Here is a 26,411-nt window from a genome sequence, read left to right as displayed (position 1 = left end):
TGGAGCGACACAAATTTAAACTGAAAATACAATTTTTGGGCCGAAAGTCGGCCCAGAAACCATATACAGTGAACTCTCACTTGAGTGAACTTCAAAGGACCGACGGAAATAGTTCACTTTACTGAAAGTTCACTAAACTGAATATTCACTAGACCAACATAAGACATGGCATACAGAGTCAAAAGTTTGAACTGCAATTCATGGAGCAAAAGACATGGCATCCATAGTGTTAGAAACGTGTGAAGTGGAATTTGTACATATCAATGAAAAACACACCACGTGGGTCATTTGTGTGCACATGCGGAACCGACAAGACTGGAAAGAAAGAGACGACGACCATGCCACGACTAGCCGGTCGGAAAAAAACACACACCACGTGGTTTGTGGTGTGACAGGTCGCCACTTTGCTCTGGTGGCGTTGTAAGCGCCAGCGATGTTACTTTGTTCATGGCCACGAGATTACATGCTTGCTCGTTTTGTGCGGGCGATCTCGGAGGCCATGCCTCGTTGCCGTTCGTTTTCCGCGCCACCGCTTTACCCCAGGGGCGCTGTAGCGCCAGCGACGTTACATTGCCGCTGGAGGGGCGGTTTCATAAGGGCGGGCATCGGTTGCGCCTGCAGTGCAGTGCAGTGCAAGCCTTGGTCCGCTGAGCAAGTTCGTTAAATTGAAATATTGACTGTTCCGAAATTCGTTTAAGTGAAACATTTTTGCATAGAATCTATAAGAAAACTGCTGGGGATCTTTAAAAAGTTGGTTATTCTGAAATATTCGATAAGCCGACGTTCGTACAGCTGAGAGTTTACTGTATTCAGTTTTGTAATTGTCGCGTTTTCAAGAATGTTGTGCACCAATCTACAAATTTTGGCTTCAGAATGCCATTTATTTCTCGTGTTAGGTATATAAATTAACAACAGAAACTCCACGCACGTGGACCTTTAATTGCACAAATTACAGCATACAGCCTTTATTTTAAGTTAATGGTTTTGTCAGCTTATGTGCTACAAATTCCAAGAGATTGTTTTTCGAAGCAGACCCAGTTTATAAAAATCTCCTAATGAGTATGGGCTTCAAAACAGTACAGCTGCAGCAATCTAGCCAGCAGTTGCCGCCCAATGGCTGGCCAGCCTTCACTTTTCTGCAATAGGTTTTACTTTTTAAAGATCATCTCCGCATAAGGCAGTTCTACTTAATGTAGATTGTTTGAGTGCCTCACACATATATTTGTAGCCATTGTCACTTATCCTTCTGTGTGCAGTATGCATACTATGAATTTGCTGTCATCAACTGTGGTATTTAAGTCAAAATACTGCCTTTTGATTGTGCTTTGACCGCATATACAAACATTGTTCTAAGCTAAGAAAAATGTTGAGAAATGTTCGCTAGTCATACTAAATCTAGTACCACATGACTGTTCTTACTGAGTCATGTTGTTTCAGCTTTACAAGCCCAAATGGGACCTTGGAGTCATTCTTCACTGCTCAGGGAAAACTAGTGGTTGCCATTGCAACAAAGAAAGACTACTATGCTGTTCCTGTGGAAGGGATTACCTTGGATGATGAGACATGGGTCAGTTATCCCTTCAGTATTGATTGCTTCTACATTGCTTTCGTGCATCCAGTGTTTGCAGTAGCCAGCTTGGAATCAGATTTTCAGTGGTAACACCTGCTCTCTGTAGATGACAGGTGATCACTGTTTTTACTGATAGTCTCTTCTTCAAAGATGGGCAATTATATACACATTAAAGCAGCGCTGTTCTATCGTGAGGAACATGAGAAGGAACATGCGAGTGCATGCTCGAGCATGAACGGTGGAGGCCTGCTGTTATTTACAAATCACCCTCTTAAGGGCAGTGATGCAGCGGCTTTGTAGCTTTTGCAGCAGATGGTAGCAAACACTACCATAAACACTACTGTTCTTGAACCAGGAGGCTTATTCCACAGCAGGCAATTCTCCCAGCAGCCGGCAATGCAAAAATATCTTCCTGAACACTGAGGCCTTCACAACTTGCACAGTGCGACAAAGGCAGCCATATGATAGGTGCATCTTCATCTGAACATGCCTGCTTTCACAGGCAAGAGCACCTCTCGTACATTTCATGAATGCTGAGCAGGTCAGATGCCTCACACTGACCAGAAGCAAAAAAAGTACTTGCTGCACCTGCTCTTCGACAGGAGCCCCACACTCGCACAATTCAAAACACAAAAATTTGAAGAAAGAAACAAAACACCAACAAAAAAAATAACAAAGCTAAGTGTTTTCAGCGTGCCCTCTTAAAAAGCAGCAGTCGCAACAGTTGGCATCACACAGCTCTGTTGCAGTTGCACATTAGCATCACTTTTGCTGCACTTGTTTGCCATTACCTCTGCAGTGCTTTCTCTGCTCCAGGGCTTGTCATGTGACACTCAACAACTGATATACTGCCAAATGCCTCCTAGATTAAAAATGTATGATGTCATAGTACACTGCATCTGTTAGCAAAGTCAGATGGCTAGTACTAATCGTTAAATTTGAACAAACTGATATTTGCCCCCCCCCCCCCCCCCGCCCCCCATGTGTGTATTATACATGAGAATACACACAAATGTTTAATTCATGTCTATAAACCAACCTCTATTTTTTAATGGTTTAGAAAACTCTGCTTGACTTTTCATTGTTCTGTGCATGATTCAAGCTACCCGTCAAGTACACTACCAGCTGCTCACGTTCATTAAACCTTTGTCACATCTTTGTTGGATTTGTAATCAAAATAAATTCAAATATCTCCCTCTTTACATTTTTGGTGGTGTTTATTTAACTTTGCAGCACAGCGTGGATGTCTGCCACACACCAGCTCGTCGCCCGTTCACTAACAGCACTACCACAGTTTTCATCGATGGACGGCAGCGTGTCAGCGTACAAGTGAAGCTGCCTTCACTTAGTGAGGTTGGATGTGGCATTGACTGTTTTGTCCAAAAGCTGAACTTTCTATGCGTGATATTTTGCAAACACTTGTTTTCAGCACATGCAATGCAAATTTCAGCATGCTCGCATAGCAATAGCATTTGCTTTGCTTTTGCAGATGATGGCAATGCTGCAAGTGCATTTAGTTGGCTTGCATTAATTATTGCGTTTCATCTTTTCATCTGCTGATAGCATGCAGGTGTGAGTGTGCATATGCATGCCTATCCGAGCTGTCTTGCTTCCCTTGGGCATTTAGCATCATTTGAGTGTCTTTTGGGTGTAAATTTAGTGCTGAACTAAATAATGTGTACATAGCTGCATGCATGTCACCCTGGAATGTGTGTGCATTAGTGAATGAGTGACATAAAGGGGCTGCCATGAGCTTTCTGCATCAGCACTGTGGTTGAACTTATTAGCTATATAGATGGTTTGAATGCTCTCTTGTGGCAGGTGATGGATAAATTGTTGTTTGCTTTCTTTTCTTTTTTAAGCAACTGCAGGTGGTGAAGAATTTTTTAGACATTGCCTGCATTATGCAACAATTTCAGTTAGCTCAAGCTTTTCAGAAAGTGTTTACTGCAGCACTTTAATACTCTTATGCCATATGTCATAATAACACCCTGTAGTAATACCCGCGGGTCCTGAGAGTATGAAAATAAATAAATAAATAAATGGAAGAATGCATGGGTGAGGGCAGCCATCGATTAGATGGAGTGATAAGAGAAGGAAATTTGCAGGCATAAACTGGTTTTGGTTGAGGTAGTACAAGGTCTAGTTGACTATATCTGAGAGAGGCTTTCAACCTGCAGTGAACGATATGGTCAACAAATATTTGCATCAAATGGAATTTCATGTTGCAGTTCTCGCAGTGTCATGTTGCGTGTGGGAACTTTAACGAAGCATCTGCGTTGATTGGTGAGAGGCGGTCGGCCAGTGGAAGGGGCTCTGGCGACAGCTCTACGTCTACCTCAATCGTCGAGCACAGCTCTGGGGCTGGAGAGGAGCAGCCAAGCCAAAATGCTGCAACTGGTGGCTTCCTTAAGAACAGTGCCCTTGGGTCGTTCCTCAGTGGCTGGGACACGGACAAGATCTTCTCCATGGCCCCGAGTGTCCCCGCCAATCTTAGAAGTGCCTTCAATGCTGACCCTGACCCATCTATCTGTGTATCACCACTTGAGTCACACGAGCAGGTGAGGAGTTGTGCGCTTGACACCACTTGCAGTATCGTTAAAGTTCTAGCCAATAGTTGCAATATCACTGCATACCAATTCTAAGTTCTTAAACCAGGGCAAGGAGCATGAGCAAGAGACAGCTGCATTTTTACGCATTATGAGTAGCTTTTTGAAAACACATCACCATCTCTTGTTTGGAAGATTATATTCTAGTAGTGCAATTGTATTTTCAAACGAGACTGGCCGTTCCGAGGAAGCGGTGTGCCTACATACACACGTGTTTACAAATTTTAAGGCTCATCTCTGCAACACAAATATTCACCTCAAATGACTAAACCACCTCAAAGCTCTATAGGACGGGCATTAGTGACATTTACACATGAATTGCGGCCTAATTCAGGTCGATCTTTCAGCTTTTCTCTCATAATACATCTCTCTCTCTCCCTGGATTGTGGCCAAGGAGTTGGAACGCTATAGTATCCTACGACATGCAGTATTTCAGTTGCCCCTATGCGCTGACTTGACTCTTTTGTTTGATTTTCACTCACATCTCTTCCTTGCATGCTTGGAATTTGTAGCAAGGCCACAATGATCAGATTGTGTTATGTTCACTCGTGACTTGCTTTCTGTAGGTTTGGGGTTTGTCCAGAGGTCTCAAGGGACAGATTGGATCACTCTGCCTCTTCAGCGAGCCTCTCCAGGCATCTCAAGTGAAAATGATGTACACTGGAGGTGAACATTTTTAAAATGTCTACTGCTCTGTAGTTAGATACATAGAGAACTTGTTAAGTCTTCTAGGCATACTTTGATGGCTACTGAACATTATGCTAAGAATTCTGGGCAATGTATAAATTTTCACCGTTGCTATCAATATAATCAGCCTATTTAAGTCCACTGCAGGATCCACACTGCTCTGTACTACACCAAACGCAGGCATTCCATACCTGTAACATTCCTAATCTCGTCAGTTCACATGCAGTAGAATCTCGTTAATTCAAACTCCAAGAAGGACTGGAACTTTAGTCAAATAAAACAAAGTTTGAACTGAGGAGAGCCCAATATAGCACCTGATCAATTGTGTGGTTCAGCATGCAAAACCAAACCCATCACTGGGCTTGCACTGGAAAAGTTTTGTCTTTCCCCCATCAGTGTGTGAAATGTGCCGGAAGAAGCCTAGGTTCCAATAAGGTCGTCAAAGTGCGATGAGATCACGTTTTACGCGTCTTTTACTGTGGGTGCGAGGGAAAATGTGGGAGGGTGAGCTGAAAAGGATGGTGGCTTGACATGCTGTACTATAGCATATGCAATGTTGGAGATGAGGAGATTGAGCATGCGCTAGGAAATGGACGTAGGTGAGCGTGCAGTAATGTGATCAAGCTCAAACTAAGAGGGAGGAAGGGGGGCAACCACTGTTGCTCGTAGATCCCTGTGTTGGATGCCAAATTGCACAATATCTCGCAAAACTGGTTTACTGAAAATACCACTCCTGGTATATTGATCTTTTGCAAGAAATTGAGCAGCTACTGGTGCCTGTTTCAAAAGGCTCTAGATCGTTTGTGTGCGGCCAGGGCCTTATATTTTTGTGAAATTACTTATCTCAAAACTCCACCTGTCTAAAAAATTTTCACGGTTCCTACAAGTTCGAGTTAATGGAGTTTTACTGTATCTTCAAGTGAAGTATAGTTGAACCTGGATCATTATACTTATTTCTTTTTTTTCAAAACAGGCCCCAGGAACTATACGTTATTCAAGAATGAAGACTCTGTGGAAGTTGCAGAGCTACTAGGAAAGCTGGTTCTTTACTATGATGCAAAGGTATGGCTCAATCACATGCCGTATGCCTTTCTATCCTTATATCTTTCTTTTAGTGCCATTGGCAGCCATCTTTGTTATCAATGTTTTCCCTTTCTCAGTTCTCACAAGCATTTATTTATATGGAAGCATTGCAAGCTTTCTTTAGTAGCTAATGATGTAGTAGAGAAAAGCAAGAAAATTTCTATGCAGGAAAGTTTGTCAGTAGTGCTTGTCTCATCATCTCCTGTCATCCTTGGCCTAGATTTGTTGTGCTTTCTGCATTCAGTGTAAGTGGCCTTGCTTTTTTTTTTTATAATAATATGTGCATTAAATGTGTTGGTTGATGCAGGCGTCTGTTAATGGAACATGTACAAACCTCGCCCCCTCTTCATCGCTTTATGATGGAACATTCACTGGCCGCTACTGTAATACACAGAATGTCAAGGTACGTTTTGCATTAGCAGTTTGAGTCGAGCGTATTGATAAATTATTTCAGCCTCGTAGCTGTAGATGATGCGAGTACTTGTGTCTTGAGACTGTGACCTTCGGTGGCTGCACACTGAATAATTTGCTAGTGTTTTCAGTACAGTATCAGTAAGATGAGTATTGAAACACCAGGTAATCAATTTCAGTGCTTTCTGAAATTTGCAGCGCCAACATATTTGCCATTATTGGACAAGGGTGTTTAATTTATAAAATTTGCCTTCTTGGAATAATATAGTTCTTTGCAAAGTGAAATTTGGCAGTCCTGGAAGGCAAGCCCAATGAATGTTAGGGGCACCTTGCACTATTATAAAGAAGAGCACCTTTATGGCCTGATGGCTAAGCTTGTGTTAAAGAAAAGGATGCTACAGAAATCTACAAAATGAGTGAATCATGAAACAGTAAGTTAGCGTCCATCTGAATGTTGTACAAAACTACAAAGGAATGGGCAAGTAGTTTTTGGAATGAAAGCTTCTCAGTTGAGTAAGCACTTCTGCTAGTTTGGATATCAAACCCAGTATCACTGCCCTGTAAAAGCAGTTTTTCTACAAACTGAGATAACGAGGAGCTTAACTGTTGGCAGTACAATATTGAGTGGCACCATACGGTTGCACCATGTGGGTTCAAGCTGTCACATAATTGAAAACATGTACAAACATCTATGTTCATCTCTCTGCAATGAAACACTCGCCATACACTACGGTCGCACACAGTATGTTAAGGTATAGTTCTCGTCAGCAGGTGGGAGTGAAGCATACTGAATACTGAATAAGAAAATAAAGTTTGGTATTACGGCTGTGGGTGATGTATTTTTTTATTATCCATCATACACAATTACAAAACTGAAGGAAGCAACATTCAGGCAGATGCCAGCTTTTCCCTTTCACAAGTCACTGTACTTTTAGGCTGACGATGAGAACTAATTTGACCTTTTTGAACAGGATACAGTCAACTTGATTGGTGGATTTCCTACACTATACGTTCTTCTTGAGAACTCCGGGAAGCCCATTCCCAAGTGCTCTCCCAGCTTTGAGGCTGCTTCTACACCTTCCAGCAACAAAGCCTCAGAGGAAATTGTAGATGACTGGATTGTAGTGCCATCATCCTCATCATCTTTCTCTGGCAAGTCATTTCTTGAGGATTTTAGAGCTGCCATTTCTTTTTTATATTTAATTTATTTTGCAAGCCAAGATTATGCGTTTATTGGATTAGCCTATGGGAATTCAAGGACTGGTGGTTTAGAGCATTTATGTTAAAAGTCACATGCATATCTTTTGACACAGAAAAATGGGATTAAAGATGTCTAGTAAATGTTGTGTTCTAGATAAGCGACAAAATTTAGTGGGCAGGAAGATAATGACATTGTTTTCATTACCCTGTTGCTGGTCAGTCCTGAATGGTGCTTTTTATCTACGAAATGCCAAACCAACAACCAGAACCCCAGGCTGTGTTTTTAGTATGTGACAGTTAATTTCCTATGCAAGTCACAGAATTTAAAAGTTGAACTACTACTTATGTTATCAAACAAACTCATCTGTACAAAAGGCTAAGTATCTATGATGAGCAAAGGTTAGGACATGCATAACTTAATATGATTGTAAAGTCTATGTGGTTGACTGACTTAAACCTCAGCACCTTCAAACCACAGCCACATAAACATGACATGAAGGGCATCCAGTGACATAGGCAAGATTTTTCTACCAGCCACTATATTCAGTGATCCTTGGTTTTGCTGAATGGAGCACGAGTATCTGTATAGGCAGGAGACAGCAGGGTAGCTAGCGTGAGCACTTTTACCCTATCCATAAAAGAATTTCTACCAGTCCCTATGTGGCCAAAGACAAAGAGCCAACTTTTTGTTGATTATGTGCTCTTTGTTGCTTCATATGTGTATTGCTTTCTCATTTTCTCACCTATTGCTCTTCTATAACCAGTCCTATTGCGTGTGGAATGCAAAGGAACTTGGGAGTGAGACAAGTGATAGCATATTGTATTTAACCCCCTTTAACAGGCTTAGGCTAATCATAGGTACACTACATGGTGAGCTTCCTCTCGTGCAGTGCGTAACCATTTTATGAGTGTTATCAGTTTGTGATGCCATATGGTAACATGCTGCATTTATTGGTGGCCTCTCATCTCGCACTGCTTTCAGTACTCCTTGTAGTTAAAACCTATAATAGCCACAGTAAATGAGGATGTAAATAATTATTTCATTGTAGTGCTTCTTGTAGCCAACATGAAGCTTTGTGTTATGTTAAACTCTGTGAATTGTGTTATCAGAGCAAACTACAAAACTGGGACTTAGTTCCGTCTATGAAAGCCTAAAACACATCTATCTTGAAGAACATTCAATTTCTTGCATTGCGAGTCGCATACAACCTTATAAATTGTGCTATAGTTATTATTTTAATTAACAGGCTTGACATTAGTACTTTTCATTTTGGAGAAGAGTGAACCTCAGTTATCATGTCTGTGTAAGCCATCTGTGTCTTCTCTTTTGTGTTTTGTGTAACATCTTCAACAAGAAGAACAAAGATTTAAGCCCTATGTTTACAGTTAAAGCATATATTTAAATGCAACCATGCTTTGAGCAGACTCTGCTACCGTTGAGACACACAGGAATACCGACAATGCTAACCACCTAGGCGTACAGGATTTACGTGACAGCCACTGCTGGATCATAATTTGAGCAGTTATACTTGAATGAAATACATTTTTTGCATGGCAGTAGAATGGTGCCTGGCTACTGGAATGAGGGGCACAGTGTAGTGCTTTGTGAGATTTTGATTTGCATGGTTGCATGCCTGTACCGATAACGAGGGCTGTACAAGATTCACGAGTCACTCTTAATGGCATCAGTGTTGGTAGCCACCACATGAAACTTTACTGACAGCAGTGTATGTGAATGTTCAGCATGGTTTGTAGAGCATGTACAGGCCCTGTTTTGCTCGCCACCTTGTTGATATGCGAGCACGTCTGCACCGTGCACACCTGACTGTTTCTCTGCTTAGGACCGCAGTTCGTGCTGCTGGATTTGCTGCGTGAGACGGAGGGCAACCCTAAAACACTTGCCAAGGGTCAGGCATGCCATTACACTTAACTGCTGCCCGCAGTTGCATTCATACTCCCAGCTTGTTGTGGGGTTCGCATTTGCTTTGTTTGTGTTTCTCTTGCTTGCTGCTGCTGCCTCTCAAAGGGATTCTGAAATGATGTTTACATATGGGTATTGCACAAGCACAGGTGATGGAATATGTTCCGACCAGTGCTTTTAGAATACTGCGCCATGCCACACATAACCCTGTACAGCAGGTTTCCCTGCTTATTGAGTTAAGTACATAGAATGCGCCATTACGTGACAGACAACGGACAGAGCGAGAAGATTCGGGAGAGCTGAGAAGGTTGATTTCTAGTTGCAACAATATGAAGCCAACAGACAATAGAAAAGGGCCACATGCAACATGACCTTCTAGATTGGACACTTTTAATCTTGGAGGCTGGCACACTGAAGTCATGCCACACATGACCACTCTGTGTTGTCTGCCATGTAGCGACAAGCTCAGGAGAATTTGTCCATAGAATGGCAAGCTGCAGAAGGAAGTGTCATATTTCTGCAATGCTCCAAAACAGAGTTGAAAACTGACCAACGAATGTAATAGTGTTGATTTAGATCACAAAGGACAGCTGTTGCTGCCACATAACTGCCAAAGCAAGAACGGTGGCATGGGCGTACATGGCACCGCCCAGTCTCACATCTACTGTTAATTTGGCGAGGGTTGTGGGCATAGATTTGCCTTTCAGCGTACGTGTCCAACTAAATGCAGTTGTCTTGAAAAGGCGAGTAATTTTCCAATATAAGACCACTACTTCCTTTCAGTTCTGGTCAGTACTTGAGCTAATTAAGTTTTCTATAAGGCTTTGTTGAGAGATTTGACAGCGCAGGAGAGTTTGGATGGTTCTTCAATGTTTCTTTTTTTTCTTGCTTTGGGAGTTGATTACATAGTGCCCACACATGATTTCTATGCACCATGTGCAACAAAATATCACTGCATAATGAGAAGTCATATTTACTGCTATAGATCGACTTATGTCAACTCGACTCTGGTTAATTCAATTTTTCTGTTAATTTGATCCTGCCTGAAGGTCCTAGCCAGCACCCAAGCATTTCTATGAGTCAAAACTTTCGTTATTTTGATTCTAAAATTGGTCTTTGCTGGTTAATATGAACATGATCAGTCGGTACGGATGCGTCTGACTCCTATAGTGACCCCTATAGTGACCCCTTTAGTGGCCCCTTTAGTGGCAGCATGTCTCAACTGAGCTTTGGGGACAATGAATGTGTTTAACAAACATCATCTCCCGTCAAAAACACCTATTATCAGCCTGCCCTACGAAGATTTTCGAGCAATAATGGTAACTCATTATTTATGATTATGGTATATTTACCAGACCATTACGCACGGCCTTCTTGTTTTCCCCATGAGAATTGGGCCGGAAGTTGCCTGCGCCGTGCAATCAGATATGAAACCAAAACTGCATTCAGGGGGGGAGGGGGGGCATTATATGTTGCACCGCATAACATGTCTGTATTGCGGCGAAGCTGAGATAAAAAATAACTTTGCGGTGAAGCTGACTTTAAGACACCAGCCACCATTGTGCAACACATATCAGACACTCGCCCATTTTTCTTGCTAAAGTAACATGTGCCCGTTAGATTTATACATTGTTTAAGAGCTTCAGTGTGATTTCTACATTAGTTTTCTGCCTTAGAGGCACAGAAAGCCGATGCAGACTTGATTCGGAATCATGTTAGAATCGGGCAATTACTGCCAAATAAATCGGCGGCGTGTTTTGCCATTTCTTTTTACATCTCATTTAATTCGATGCACCGGATAATTTGATCAAGTTCGTTAGTGCCATCAGGGTCGAATTAACAAACATCGACTGTATTAGTGCCTTTAAGGAGCATGCAGCATCATCAGCCAGCACTATTTAGTGTCATCTTGAGCACAGCAGTCAGCCATAATTCAGTTGTGGGACTGGCCAGTGGTTTTGGTGCAGTAGCTATTTCAAAAGTGTTGTATATACCTGAAGTACTTGGCAATAATCTATGACCATAACAAACTTTCGAAGTTGTGAATATTTTTGGACTGCAGCTGTAATGATAAAAACATTTCAGGATTTTTTTTAATTGGGAAGCTTTAAGAAGGGTTTTGTGAGACATAACTGAGAGGAGCTTTCTATGTCAAACCTTATAGAAGTCTTCTGTTTTCTTGCAAGTGTAACATTTCAACATTCACATTTAATGTAATGCAGCTGGTAGTTGATGGTCCACAAAACATACTATATATCTTTGTCACATTGTTCATTATGTACGCTTTGCTTTGTGTGTCGTGTCATGCTGGGTCCAGGGGCGCTCTGTGGCTGCATGATGTGGCTTTTCTGTGCATCTTGGCTGTGTTTATTATTGTTTTATTGTCTCCTGTATGTAATACTTCTGTTGTCCCCTTAAACACCGAATTATAAACCTGAAAAGGCACATTCAAAACATAAAATAAATTCATTGTTGGATAAAGAGGATAAACTCTTAGAGATATTTCAATAATTCATTGAACCAAGTTTGACCAATGTTGGCACAGTAAGTGCTACAGAATTGAGAGGGTGTGAATAAGCCATCTTACTTGGGACTATGATCATTTCAGCATGTTTAAAGAACACTGAAAAATGCCAAGTGCTTTGTCATAAAGTTCAGTCAATCTGTTCGTTCTATTCACTTGTTATGTTTTTGGGTGTAAAACGTAAAACTATTCTACTGTTTATATTCCAAATCTGCCATTAGCTCTCCATGATTGGTCAAAATGGCTCGTGCCTTGCCCATATTCCCGACCCAGAAAATGAAACATGTCTTTATTTTTTGTGTTGTTGGGCTAGCGTAGATTGCTCACATTAGCAAAAATGTCAACAATTAAAAAAAAAAAAATGTTGATAAAATGAGCTCGACCTTTCAGTTTGTTTGTTCACGGGTGAGTCTAGCTTGACCTGCAATGCGTAAAGGCCAACTGCCACAAAATTTAGGACTGCGCAAAAAGCCTAGCTTAAGATAATGTAGATGTAGCAAAGCAGCCTCCGTGCAAAATTTGACATTTTATATATGAGCAGGAATGTTGCAAAAAATTAACAAGAATAGCCATTTTCGATACTGAAAATGAAAGAGACACTTCCATTAGTGCTCGCTGAAAGTGATGCAAGACCCAACGCCCGGCTCCTCAGCATGACCTCTGTAATCTTGGAGTCCACACTGCTGTATAGCGTAGATGCCACAGCTGTTGCGGGGTGCTGTGACAAGCTCTTTCCTCGTGTGAGACGCTCAAACTACCACACGCTCTGATTGGTCTCTATGGTTCTCCAGGCACGGCACTGAAAGCCAGCTCGAGCGCCTGGTGCTTCAGCTGCCTGCAGCACGCTGAAAAATCTTTCACGTGGTGTGCTGAGACTTGCATCATGGTGACACCACCAGATCCACACGTCGTTTGCTCACATGCCATTTAAAGGCTGCAAAAAAAAAAAAAAAACTGCAATTACCAGCTCTGCGGCTTTGCTGTTCAATGGTGCATTCTACTCATTTGTAACAAATTTAGTCAAAGTGAAATTTTGTTGCAGTTGGCCTTTAAAGGGAGACTCACCTCGAAAAAATATTTGTTAAATATTTGTACTAGAGATTTGAAGATTCACCCACTTATAGAGCATTACAAGTAGATGTCAAATATGTCATTAGTTTTTGTGTAGCCGCTATATTCTTGAGTTGTGTCCTACAAAGCAGCAATATAGAGTGATTTTGTGGGCATTTTATTGTGTAATAAACTTTTGCAAAAAGCTTTGTGCTGTAACTTATCTAGCTCTTTTCTTTAGTACCGATATCTGTTCAAACAGCATCTACAATACGGCAACTATGAAAAAAGAATTAGGACACTTCAACTAATTTTTTTCCACAATCACGTGAAAATAACATTGTGCATTTATACTAATGATATTTGGCATACATACTCTTGAAGATATGTACAGTTCTGATACCTACTTGAAATTGCAATATCACCCAGCTGTAGTTGCGAAAGTACAAGGTTATATTTCAGGGAATCGGGGAAAAAAAAAATAGTTGAAGTGTACTAATCTTTTTGCATAGTTCCAGTAATTGTATGCACTGTTTGGCTAAATATTGGCACTTTGTGATCTACAAAGAGCTTGACAAGCTACGGCATGATGCTTTTTGAGAAAATTTAGTACGTAAAAAAAAGGGCCCACAAAGATCACAATATATTGCCATTGTGCATCACATAAATCAAAAACTATAACAGCTACACAAAAAGTAATTGCTTATTTGAAATCTGCATAGAAAACTATAATTGGCTGAATTTTGTAACCTCTAATACAAGTAATAAAAAAAAGTTGTTTCGAGGAGCATCTCCTTTTAAGGGGTTATATAAAACAGTCAGTTGTGTTTCACTCATTGTAATGTGACCGCTATATACTAATTGAGGACATAGTGCTGAATGGTCACAGACAAGAAAGAGGAGCCCAAAAATCTGTACTACTGTATATAGTAACCGTGTCTGGTGGAGCTAAGAGTTGCATGCAAGGGGTACGCCTTTGCATATTTGTCATAGGACTGCAGAGCACATTTTCCTTTAAGAACACTGATTTTGCACAGATCCCACTTACCCTCACATGTATATACTTACCTTGAAGGAGGGTATGAAATAACGCTCGAAAATGCCCACCCTGTTTTTCTTCGGTCATAGCCATTCTTTTATTCAGGCTGTCATCATTTTTTGTGACCTAAACACTTATCTGTTAACACTTGTAAGATATTCTCATTTTCTCGGCTCTCTCAACCTCCCATGTGTCTACTCACCCTGGGGACATGTTTGCATTCATGTTTTTGTAATGCTTTGGCCTGCTGATTCGTTCCCCCTCTTCATATTTTCATTTCCAGATTTGAGGTTAGCTCAGAATCAAGTCTCTAGCTTTCTAGTTATTGTACAGCATCTCATGCAAGGAAGTCCAGAGAACCAAATGCAGCTCTTGGCTCGTACCGGGATCCCAACCATAGGAGCCCTCATGCAAAGGGTCAGTACCGCTCTCTGTTGCTCACTGGCTGTGACATTCTGCTGCTGAGCAAAAGATTGTGTGTTGAATTTCCAGCTGCCGTCGCGACTTTCCGCTAAGAGTGAAATGCCAAAACACTTATTACAAGTGTCTCTTCAAGTGCCCCAGAAACACTTCTAAACGTGGTAAATAAACTTAAGTAGTTTCTAGGCAACATTTGAGCTAAATATTATTGCTATATGTGTAACTGTGAGTTCACATTTTCACTTAAAAGATTTGCCCTTGAGTTTCTTGATGGCCTCGCCACTTTTTTTCCCCCACCGTTATGTATGAGTGAACACGATCACCGATTAGCCAGGATTGCGGTCTGGTGGGGAAGGACAATACCCATGAGTCGTACTATGACCTCCGAGATACCTGGCATGATGATGGAGGGTGGGGCCACATAGTCTTGAGATATGCTTGTATTAAAGTTTGGGACAGTGCTGGGTAGCACTTTGTTGGCATTGCTTGACTGGGTGACAATGATGAATGGTGCACTACATGAACAAGAGGCAGAAGAAACACGAAGGAAAGAAAAACAAGCACTGCCTTCCGACTAAATTTTATTTAACAACAGTAGGCGTGTATATATGCAGGAAACAAAGAAAAGAGATGGACAATACTTAATATTGTCACGTGCAAAAGAAATGGACAAAACTTAATATTGTCACGTGCAAAAGAAAAACCACACATGTAGGACAAAATACGAAAGGTGAAGTCACCCAGACACAGTGAATGCTCCCGTCTCTATAGTGCTATCCAGTAGATGCAAAGAAGGCATGCTCACACATAGAATGTTAGAGTGTGCAATCTCCATTGCCTCTATGATTTCCCGTTCTGTCCAATTGGGACTTCGTGCAAAGACAATGCTGTTTTAAAGGACAGGCTTGCACCCGCAATCTCGCATATGAATACCAAGATGGCCAGGCACAGTGTCTGAACACTGTGTGCTTTCGGAGTCTGTTATTCAATGTCCTGTCTTGTCCACTTATCTCCTGCCACACAATAAAGGAATTTCATAGACTTTGCCACCCACTCAGGGTATAAAGTACTTCCTGTGATCCGTTTTACACCCTTTTCCCTTGTTCTTCAATGTAGTGGATCTGCACAAGCGTGAAAGCTTACTGCTGGAAACACAACCCGTAATGCAATGCTCTTTCCCTATCTTCTTAAGTCTGTGAGAGATTGTTAGGTTGTAAACCTATATGTGTCGTAAGAATAATGAAAAGGAAGGGATGGCCGTTAAATGAGTGTTCATTAAGAAATAGATTTGGGAGGAGATGGCCCATTCCACACATTTCAAGAAAGGTACTGAAGGGCCCTTTCTAATAACTGCAAGTGGTGAAAATTACTCCAGAGCCCCTTACTACACCGTCTCATAGCTTGACTGTTGGGTTGTTAAAATGAATAAATAAATCAATCTCAATAATATTTACCATTAGCTATATAAAATAGCTATTCTTGCTTTCCTACATTCAATTAATTTGAATACATTCTGTTGTACTTTTACATTATAAAATGTAAAGGAGTGAGATAATGTAAGACAGTTCTTCTCAGTCAGTAAGTGTTCTCACTTGATAATACTGTACACACTCCTACATAAGACAACGAAAATCTACTTGTGGTTCTTTTAGCTACAGTGACAAGTAGAAAAGAGCAAGAATGATTAAAGCTCCAGAAAGGTATTTTCAGGCTTAAGTAATGTTTCAAATATAGCATCACTGTTTAGTGTGCCATTGTATCAGAATAAAGGATGACATATTTTGCTTGTACAGGCCTCATAATTAATACCAATGAATGAGTATGTTGTTATTAACGATTGTGAAAGCCACATGCTGCTTTTGAGTTCATATGACATTGCTTTTCTTACAATAACACTCAGTGGTACCTATTAGAAATAAAAGCAGCATACAGGTGCATGAAACTGCTGACAGCAATACCAGCTGTGTTTCACTTTCTAAGAAAAGTGTATTTCTGGGAGCTTGCGATTTTAATCTAGAGCAGGCTTGTTGAGAAAGAAACATTTTAAAAGAAATTTGGGCATCTCTGTTTTGTAAGGCACCCATTTATCTATTCAGTCTATCTCATGGCTTGTCTCACTGCACTGTCAAAAACCACATGCCCTGTTCAGTTTGATTTCTGAAAACACGCTAAGACTGACTAATACAGAGGAACAGTCTGTTCAGTTGCATAATATGTGATTTTTCTTCGTTGCTAAAAAATTGTCTTGCTTATTCCGCAGGTTCCAGGACATTGCATTGATGTGAATGTCCTAATGGCAGTTCAGCTGTTGGTTGAGAATGCAAGCACTGTTGAGAACGCTCAAGAAATGCTGCAGCTTGTGTATCAGCACATCCTATTTGACTTTAGAATTTGGAGCAAAGGAAGTTTTGCTGTAAGGCTAGGTGAGTTAAGATCTTAGTTCCTTTGATATCCTGAATTGTGGGGCAGATTTCACACTTCTCATCTCGGAGACTAGTCCGCATGCTACTGCTGTTTATCGTCCGCCATGTAGCAATGGGCCTCTTTGATTTGGCATCCCGGACTGTTCAGGGCTGCCTGAGGTGTTGCATGTGCAACCATCTTTTGCTGAAAGCACCACCTTGGGCAGTCTGGGACTGCCAGGATGGATAATTGAAGAGGCCCAATGAACAAAATAAATTTTAGTGATCAGCAGGTGCCAGTCTCTGAGGCCATGTCACATGTGGCTGCTCTGTGTTGTTTGCCATGTAGCAGCAAGCCTGGAAGACCAGTGATGATATGTTATTTCTCTTTATTGCTGAACTATCTTGTGTTGCTTGGCCAACCTAACTTAACCTAACCTGAACTGGGTTTTTTCGTCCAGGGGTCAGACTTTCTTGCAATGCTTCTTTTTTTTTCGTTCTTTCCACCATTTGTAAATGGCTGGCAAGCCAGTGTGCAATCATTATTGCCGGAGTTGGCCACTTGGCACATCGCCTGATGTAAATTATTGCAAAATATTCCTCGAAGTCATTAGTCAGTTTTGACTCTCAAAAGCACCTTGTTTATATATTCTTTTTAATGTCGTAGTCTATATAATTGCTTTGCCATTGTTTTATTAAGCTATAGAGCTTCGAGGTGTAATGGTCCTGGCACATAATTATCATCACTTTATTGCCCTGTATGTACAGTACTATCCACACTTAAAGAAAGCACCACATTCAAAATTGGCCATTGATTGCCACTGATATGCATAATAAATTCACAAAGGCTAAGCTAGTATGTGCAGATGCTTCACACAAGATCATTCTTTTCCTGTAAAGTTGAGCAAGTGTTGCTTGTTCAACTTTACATTTGTTCGACAGTAAAGTTCATCAAGTGCATGGGCATTCTCTTTAAAAGTGGACTGTATTGTGCTAAAGCTCCTTATGTCATTCATGATGTAGCAGCACAAAGGACAAAGACAGGAATAGAATCGTCCCTTGTATTCCACTTGTATTGAACTTCTACATCGTAAACTTAATCCAACTCACCCAGTTTTCTATTCTTATGTCGTACTCTTCCATGCCTCAGTCTCATGAAAAAATGGTGGGTGTTAATTTAGCTTGTGGTTATTTTCTGTGTCATAAAGGCAAGAGTGTGCAAATATTTGAAGTTTTCAACTGCATCAATAGGAGTACACACAAATGCCAAGCATTTAACAAATGAGCCAATTCTGGGTTAACATTATAAAGAAACAACCATCCCCCCAGCCCCACCCTCTGGAAAGAAAAAGTAAACAATGTACGAAGGAAAGACTCAGAAAGAATCTGTTGACTGTTCTTTTTGTGTTGTTTGTTTTCCATGATATTAGGCTACCAACTTGCCCAGCTCACTGTTTGGTTCAAATTTAAGCATCTTACTGCTCGGTGACGCAGCAGAGTTACACAGCACAAGCATGTCAAGCAAAGCATTTACGAGTGGTTCATTTCCTGGAAGTGCTTCTAAACACTTCTAAACAGCCAGACACATTGGCTGACATTTTTATCTGCCATTTAAGGCCAGAAAATAAGGCAGTGGTAAAAATTAGGCTTTACAGTTACTACAAAGACCATGGTGACTCTTGCCTCATACAAAAAGCAATCATTCACCAACATTCTAAGGCAAAATTTAAAAATAACAACGTCCGAAAATTAGTATGTTACCAGTGAGTATTGTGACACCCTGTTGGGCACTCCAGCAAAAATGCCAGCCATGTATCGCTTCAGGAAAAGCATGCTACTTGACAGTAGCACAGTGTCACAAAAGTTTAATTCAGAGCCCTTCAGTGCAGGCTTCCCCTTAGCCTAGATGTGGCTTTGAGATGTAAAAACCACATCTGTCATTATTTTTTTTCATATAATATCGTCTATACCATTGCTCCTTGTTACTGTTCTTGAGATAAAACTATGCATTGGAAGTTATGAGCTGGTTGAGCTGTCATTTTCTGTGCTTGTGGATTCTATATGTGAACTATTTCTCACAGGGCATATTCAGTATCTAACCACTATAATCAAGGAGGACCGAAAGTACTTCAGGAAGAAGTATGGACCCAGGTTTATGCTAGACATGGTACAAATGTTTTACAGGTCAGTTGTTGCCTTCAGTACGGAGAATTTTAGACATTGTCAGTAACACTGTTGTTTACTGTTTATGGTGCCACTGCATGATGCTCAGCAACAGAGCTGGCACAAGAAAAGATGTTTTACTGATTAATCGACTGTGATAACTGCTCCACCACAAGAAACCAATAAATAGGTTAGAAACGTAGCTGCATTGTGTACATACCCTAAATTTCTTTGCTGAAGCACAATTGCAACCTATGTATGCTGTCTAATATTGGCTTTATGTAAGCTTAAACTAGCACAATCATTCTTATCTAAAATTATATTTAAAATTTCATTTCTTTTCAGTTTGCTTTGAAAAGATGCATTATCCTTTTTGGTGTGATAAACATATGAAGGAATAAAACTTCTTTTTCTTATCAAACAAAAACTGTTCTTGCTTGGTTGACAGTGACTGCAGCCTGCTCACATCTGATGATGTCAAGACCATCCGCATGGCCGTCCTCTCCCTGGTCAAATTTTACATGATGCGTGATGTCAGCATCCAAGATGTCAGTGCTGTTGTTTCTTATGTTCTGTCACAGAGAAAAGAAGAACTGGTGAGTTGCTGTTTGCTAACCCTTTTATTGTACCGCACACTTGTACAAACCTTAAGCAAGTTAACAAGGCAAGCTAAATTATGATATGCTTAACTTGCTTGCTTAGCTTATTGCTGAAAAACTCAAGTGTTGCCTGTAAGAAAAATAAGAAGAGGCTCAAAGCATTTTCATATAAAGGTGGTTGTGGCTCACTGGCTCTACTGGCATTCTACTGCTGAGCACGAGGTCAAGGGTTCAATTCTCAACGATGGGGGCATTTTGATGCATTTGCATTTCTATAGGGGGCAAAATGCAAAAATGCTGGTCTGTGTAAGTGCATGTTAAAGTACCCGAGACAGTCAAAATTAATCTGTAGTCCTCCACTATGTCATTCTTCATAGACCTGGTGTTGCTATGGGATGTTTGATCGAATCAATCAATCAGACATTGCAGTCAGAACTGTGCTCAATACTATACAGATCATACAGAGGAACATATGGCATATGTAAAGAGAGAGAAAAAGCTCTTTATTGAAAGGCACAGTATTTAGCTGGCATATATTTGTGTACACGCTGATCTGTAGGGAATAGGAAAAAGGGAAAGGAGGGCACTCTAAATAGATATGGGCAGGTGAACATAAAGAAATTTTAAAAATTTACAGTTATTACGATCTTGCCTGGAGTAAAAGTTTTCCAGATGATAAAGGCAGGTTATTAGTATAGAACTTGTTGTCTTGTACAGAACGTGTATAGAACGTGCCATGTAAGGACACATGCATTCACTTGCACTCCTGATTGATTGATGCCGAGCTGTTCTTTCCATTCTGGTGCCAGATTAGTAGTATTGTGATACATGGCATAGGATGTGGACAAGAAAAAAGGGGGTTAACTGGGGGGCCCGATTTTTATTAATCATATCATGAGAATCCAACAAACAAAGACACCAAGAACAACACAGGGGAAATTACTTGTACTTACTAATTGAAATAAAGAAATTATAAATGAATACAACTGAAAGTGGATGAAAAAACAACTTGCCGCGGGTGGGGAACGATCTCACGTCTTCGCATTATGCATGCGATGCTCTACCAATTGAGCTACCATGGCGCCGTCTTCCCGTCCACTTTTTGGGGTATTTATGTGTTACTCCTAGAACTGACCCTGGGAGTGTTAGCTAGTGCCACCACTCACAAACCTTGGCGGCAGATGTGGAACATCCTTTCTGCCGCAGGCATCATGAGTGTGTGACCATTTAGGGTAGAGGCAACTGGTCAATAAACCCACACGTGCATCCTGAAGGCATCAATGTTGCCGAATTCGAGACCCTTGTTATGTAATGAACGAGAAGAAAGCGGGTTAGGATGTGGGGGTCCATGTTTTGTGAGGCAACGAGTGGGCCAGGAAAGGGTAATGAGGGTGGAAGGTGTCTTTTGGGGAAGTGTGAGGTCATAATTGGCATGAGGTATAGGAGTGGAATGTTTTTCTTTGTTTTTTTTGCTTCCCCAAGTATAGTAATTGGAAATATAGTAGCCCAGCTGCTGTAAAAGTAGGAGTTCTTTTGTTTTTCCTACTTACGTAAAAAGAAAAAGAATAAAGCTGGTGCCACAGGACCAGCCACTACTTATGTCAAAAGTGTAAAAATCAATAACAAAAAGTATGAGAGTAAAGGCATGTGGGTGAGGGAAGTGATTGAAGGGGCTGCTGCTGACTTTTCAGGCAAAGGAAATGATTGAGATGCTGTTGCACCTACTTGAGAGCCCGTCTACAAAAGACCAGCTCGTGCTTTTACTCTACGAACCCAACTGCGCTGAGTTGTTTTACTGCATTCTACTCAATAGAGAGTTCTCCAGTTGCACTAAAGTCAAGGTTTTGAAGGTAAGAATTTAATGCTCTTTTTGTTTCTGGCTAATCCCACTTGTCAATTGTATATCTGCTTTCTGCATTTATGATAACTAAAAACAAAAATTGTGCCAAGATTTGATGAAATGTGATATTTTGGGCCCATTTGCATGTTATAATACATTTACTCTAACTATACATCCCATTTATTGAGAATCTTTTGTAACATTCTTGGGTTGATCTTATCAACTTTAGCCTTGCTTGGCGCTCTTTGGCCATACCTGGCCCTTGCGCCATAAAACCTTATATCATCATCATCATCATCATCGTCGTCGTCGTCGTCGTCGTCGTCGTCGTCGTCGTCGTCGTCGTCATCATCATCATCATCATCATCATCAACTCTGGTGACAACTACTTTTGCAGCTAAAGCTCTAACTTAAATTTTGCTAGTAATGGTGCTGTCTGACTAAAGACACTAGGATCATAGATAAGACATGACAGGCATGATGATGCAAATTTCTCTAGAATGCTGTATAACGTGTGGGAAAGCGCAGCACTTCTACAGTAGTGAACTTTCAGATGTATTCTATAGAACAAGTCATGCCTTTACCCAGATTTAAAGCATTTGTGCAAAATATAGCATTTATTAGTTGTCCCATGTTATAAGTTTGTCTGATATTAGCATGAAGTTTATAAGCTAATGGTTATTTGGGACAAAAAAAATTTTCCTGCAGTTTTTCATTATTACCGTTTTCAAAATGGACAATTATCTGGAACTTCTATATTTGTGAAAATTTTGATGGCTTTTAGTAAATTGGAGCAAAGAAGAATTGAGATTTGCTAGACAAGATGCAACTGTTGTTGAACTTCTCTTTGTGGGCTTACTGAGTGTTTTAAGTGCATGTGTTCATTAAATTTACACATTACCTAGCTGCAAGCTTTTGCAATCATTCATTGTTATGGGTGATAGCCTCACTGTGAGTACTGTATTTACCCCCGCAAGACCCACAAATTTTTTTCAATACTGTGACAGAGTGCAAGTCTTTTCAAAAGTGAGTGTTATGGTTGCCTCATTATGCTGCGAAGTGTACTGTGGTTACAGCATAGAATGAGCAACACTCTGATGACCCACTAAGAAAGCTTCTCAGTATTTAGTACTTTTCTTTACTTTTTCTTTTGTTTCCACTCAACTTAACCTGCTCTGTGCATGCATTGATGTAGGTGCTCTACAAGAAAAAAATTTTTGAACTATCTTTCTTTATTCTCCAAAGTTGGGGGACGGGTTTCACGTAAGGGTAAGTCTTACACGAGCGTATAAAGTATGTTTACCGATATCTGCTTTAAACATCTGTCTTAACATCTCTCAATTTCAGGTGATTCAAGCACTACTCAGGTCTGACAGGGTGTACGAAAAGTCTAAATCACGGCTACGGCTTGCTGAAGTAGGATTTGCATCTTTAACTGGCCTACTATCACCAAATGAAGTCACTAGTGAAGTAGCTAGGGAGCTTGTCAATTTGATACTCATGTCAGGTAAGAGTATCTGAGGAGCAATTCTTGCTTATTTTAGTATATTACTATTCTTACTTCATGCAGTTGGTATATATAACATGTAGCCCTGGCATGTACTGATACAGTTAGAAGAGGTAGTTTCACCACCAGAGCAAAGCATAGTGTGACCGAATTGTTGTTATGTAGTAGGTGTTACTCAGCGTAAAAGCTTAAAGTGACTAGGTTATTCTTATTAATCATGAACTGGAAATGCTCAAGGCAAGGAATTATATACAACAGACTTCAGGGACTCCATGATGCTTCCTGACTTGCCAAATTCCCATGTGTTGCTGTCCTGTTGTTAGAAGGACACTGAAGAGGAAAAATAGGTCAGCCACATTGATAAGATATTCTTTCTGTTATGCATGCTTTGGCTGAAAAACATTTATTATTAGAGTAGAAAATAAAGGCCGTCCTTTCCAACTGCAGAACCAATGATGTTAGTCTGTCATCATCTATTTCACACTGTTCACACATTTTACAGGATGTTCTCAGGCTCAAAATGTTGCTATAAGTTAACAGATTTGTGCTTTACATATCTTCTGATGCAGTGTGGTATTTCTTTATCTACACTTAGCAGACACTGAGCATGTGCTGTCAACATTTGTTATGTTATGTGAAGCTCATATAGCAATTTCTAGGCAGTGTCGCCATGTGGCTTACATTTCCTTCTTTTTTTTATCAAGCCTATGCTCACAGTAAGACTGGGCTATTCACAATTCCAAAAATCTATTCTGCCAATCTAGATTCACTTAATGTTTTCCTTCAGTGTACACCTCCTCTCCCACCCATGTGACAGGTAGTATGTCATGTAACACCTGTTCTGTTTTCCAGATATTTCCCAAGGATTCCCAGGCTTTCTTGCTGTGCTGAATCTTATCAAGAACATGGATATTGAACTTAAATTTTATTCTGCGAAGAAGGTAAATGCTATAGAGACAGCTCCTCAGAGTTTTATTTATTGTCTGATCAGTATAGTTATAGATATTAAAGAGTCTTTTGAGTGACATTGCACTTGCAACTTGCATGCAGGTTGTATCACCTATATCCCATTTCTTGGTGAAGAACTGTTGTTATTGCATAAGTGCATGACCCTTGCCTTTATTGCTCTTATTGCTACTTGTTTGTCCTTGGAAAGTAAATCTTTGTAACTGAAGATGTTGAAGTCTACACAGTAGCAAGGATTTTGTTGGTTGCACCAATCTTGTTCATTGCTAAACTCAGCATTTGTACCATAATTTGCCTTGCAAGATAGCCCTTCACCACTGACATTGAATACAGCCTGCCTGTTGCTTGCCGATTGCTGCATAGCTTGTTGTATGCAGCATTGCAGTGTTTGTTGCCAAAGTTATTGCATGTTGATGCATTCTGTCCACGAAAACTTGTTGGCATGTACATACAGTCGAATCTCGTTGATTCGAACACGCTTAATTTGAACTTTCGGTTTATTCGAACTGACACTGTGGTCCCGTCAAAGTTATGTGTATTTCAGTGGGTAAAAGCACCCGGCAATTCGAACGCGCAAGCATTTGCAACGGTTAATTCAAAAATACTCCGCACTGACAGTTCTCTCAGCAGCGCGCCATATCACGTGGCAGCGCCTCCGACCAGCATTCCTCTGAACCCCGCCATAGAGGAAGAGCTTAGGAGAGACCCCTCAATGCCGCATGCGAAAAAAAAAAAAATAAGAACTCGTGGCGAAAATTTGTACACAGGCATGTGCAGGCGTGCATCATCGATTACTTCTGTTAGTGACGGGTGGCCTGTGCAGTCAACGACAGATTTTCCGGACCCGTAATTTTTCGAACATGCCCGGTAATTCGGACGCCTTCACGGCACCACCATGTACTTCATAGAGTCAATGCATAAGAACGTCAGAAATTTTGGACGCAAAAAACCTTCGCCGTCCGATTTTCCGGACTTTTTGCCATGATTGCAGGTCCGAAACGGCATTAATCGACGCCACCGCCACCGCCATTTTGATTATCGCGCTGGCTCGAACATCTAGGTGGTGTTGGCTCGAGCCGGCGCCCTCGCGTCCAGATCCGCTGGCAGCCGTAGCCACACCGCGGTAACGCTAGGCCTGGCTACTTCGACATTCCCTACCAAGAATTTTGATGTTCGGTGCAATTGAAACAATTGGCTGCTGTTAGCAATGGCGCCGACTCCGCCTTTGTAATCCTCACCAAAGGCTTCGGAGCGCGGAAAGCATAGCGCGTTGCATAATGCCGATTTCCGAAAGTCAGCTTCGCCCCAATACAGTGGCCAAAAGTTTGAAGGGGCAGTTGTCACTGACCATGGTATACCTCCTTTAGTCATACACGCGTGCACGCGCCGTTTCCTATCACAGTATGAACACCGATACGCCTAATAACTGTCTGTAATTTGTAAATACATGTGAATCAATCTTCTGGAACTTCCCATTCATGTGTTAGCTCAGTGTGCATGCACCACTGCAGGTAAGTCCTCCATTCAATTAGCCTCCCTTAATTCGAACTTCTTTTAATTCGAACAAATTTTCGGGCCCCTTTGAGTTCGAATTATCGAGATTCTACTGTATAATCATGCCACAACTTGGTTACCTGCCTTTCTCTTTTGCTTGATGGAATGGGAAGTCTTGAAATGATCACAGTGTGGACAACGTCATGTTGTGTTCCTTGTCTTTGCAGCTTCTTGGAGTGCTCACTGACAGTGCTGCGCTGCTACCACAGCTTGCAGCACAGACAGGGTGGCAAGAGTGTGTCCTTAGCCTCCTCATCAAGGAGCCCATCTCGGAATCTAGTTATGCAAATCGTGCTACTGTGCCTGCACTTGACCTGATAGACCTCAACTCCCTGGAAGCTGATGCCAATGCAGACTCTGAAAAGCCAGGTGAGGCAACCTGTTCATTTCTTTATATTGCGATAGCACTTACATGGGCACTTCAGGCGCATTTCTGCCTTCGTCGTTGTTGCCGTCACCGTGATGTTCCGTATAAAGTCCAAGCACGATAACATCGCTGCCGTTCGCTGTATGCTGTATGTGCGAGTGAAACTTGCGAGGTTCACCCAATGGTCGCAGCTCAATCTCGCGTGCACAAGGGAGGAAAGCGAGGAGGAAGCGCACTGTCTTCCGTTGCGTGCAAGGCACCGAGGGAGGGGGCGTTCTACTATGGCTGCTGCTACGTACAGTGTGGCAGTGCGGACACCATATCTTGAAAGCTATCTGCTACGTGGACAAAGTGCGCAGCCATGCGGGCCTCATCTTCAAAGCGATCTGCGATGTGGATAAAGTGCATCGAGTGCTGGTAGCTTTGTATGCGTTGTTCTTTTGACAGTTGTTTTGCTTTGAAGTGAAAGGCAGCATGATGGTCGATTGGCTTGCTGCTG

At 41.2% G+C, this 26,411-nt stretch overlaps 1 protein-coding gene across 3 annotated transcripts in view; it reads left to right on the top strand.

Moving 5' to 3' along the window:
• The window catches only part of LOC126541921 (neurobeachin-like protein 1), a 137,560-nt gene that overhangs the window by 31,811 nt on the left and 79,338 nt on the right, over window positions 1-26,411 (top strand). For 2 of the 3 annotated variants that reach the window (XM_050188890.2, XM_050188889.2), the window contains exons 17-32: window positions 1,438-1,567; window positions 2,804-2,923; window positions 3,802-4,131; window positions 4,746-4,845; window positions 5,840-5,928; window positions 6,257-6,352; window positions 7,332-7,512; window positions 9,402-9,467; window positions 14,378-14,511; window positions 16,775-16,937; window positions 18,998-19,100; window positions 19,528-19,675; window positions 21,370-21,528; window positions 22,866-23,025; window positions 23,878-23,966; window positions 25,713-25,914. In XM_050188890.2, the coding sequence (XP_050044847.1) occupies window positions 1,438-1,567; window positions 2,804-2,923; window positions 3,802-4,131; window positions 4,746-4,845; window positions 5,840-5,928; window positions 6,257-6,352; window positions 7,332-7,512; window positions 9,402-9,467; window positions 14,378-14,511; window positions 16,775-16,937; window positions 18,998-19,100; window positions 19,528-19,675; window positions 21,370-21,528; window positions 22,866-23,025; window positions 23,878-23,966; window positions 25,713-25,914 (2,270 nt within the window). The remainder of the gene's footprint in view (window positions 1-1,437; window positions 1,568-2,803; window positions 2,924-3,801; window positions 4,132-4,745; window positions 4,846-5,839; window positions 5,929-6,256; window positions 6,353-7,331; window positions 7,513-9,401; window positions 9,468-14,377; window positions 14,512-16,774; window positions 16,938-18,997; window positions 19,101-19,527; window positions 19,676-21,369; window positions 21,529-22,865; window positions 23,026-23,877; window positions 23,967-25,712; window positions 25,915-26,411) is intronic. The other variant, XM_050188891.2, reaches the window with a different exon arrangement.

This window comes from Dermacentor andersoni, chromosome 2, assembly GCF_023375885.2.
Source record: "Dermacentor andersoni chromosome 2, qqDerAnde1_hic_scaffold, whole genome shotgun sequence".
Taxonomy (NCBI): domain Eukaryota; kingdom Metazoa; phylum Arthropoda; class Arachnida; order Ixodida; family Ixodidae; genus Dermacentor; species Dermacentor andersoni.
This window is presented reverse-complemented; position numbering and strand designations above follow the sequence as displayed.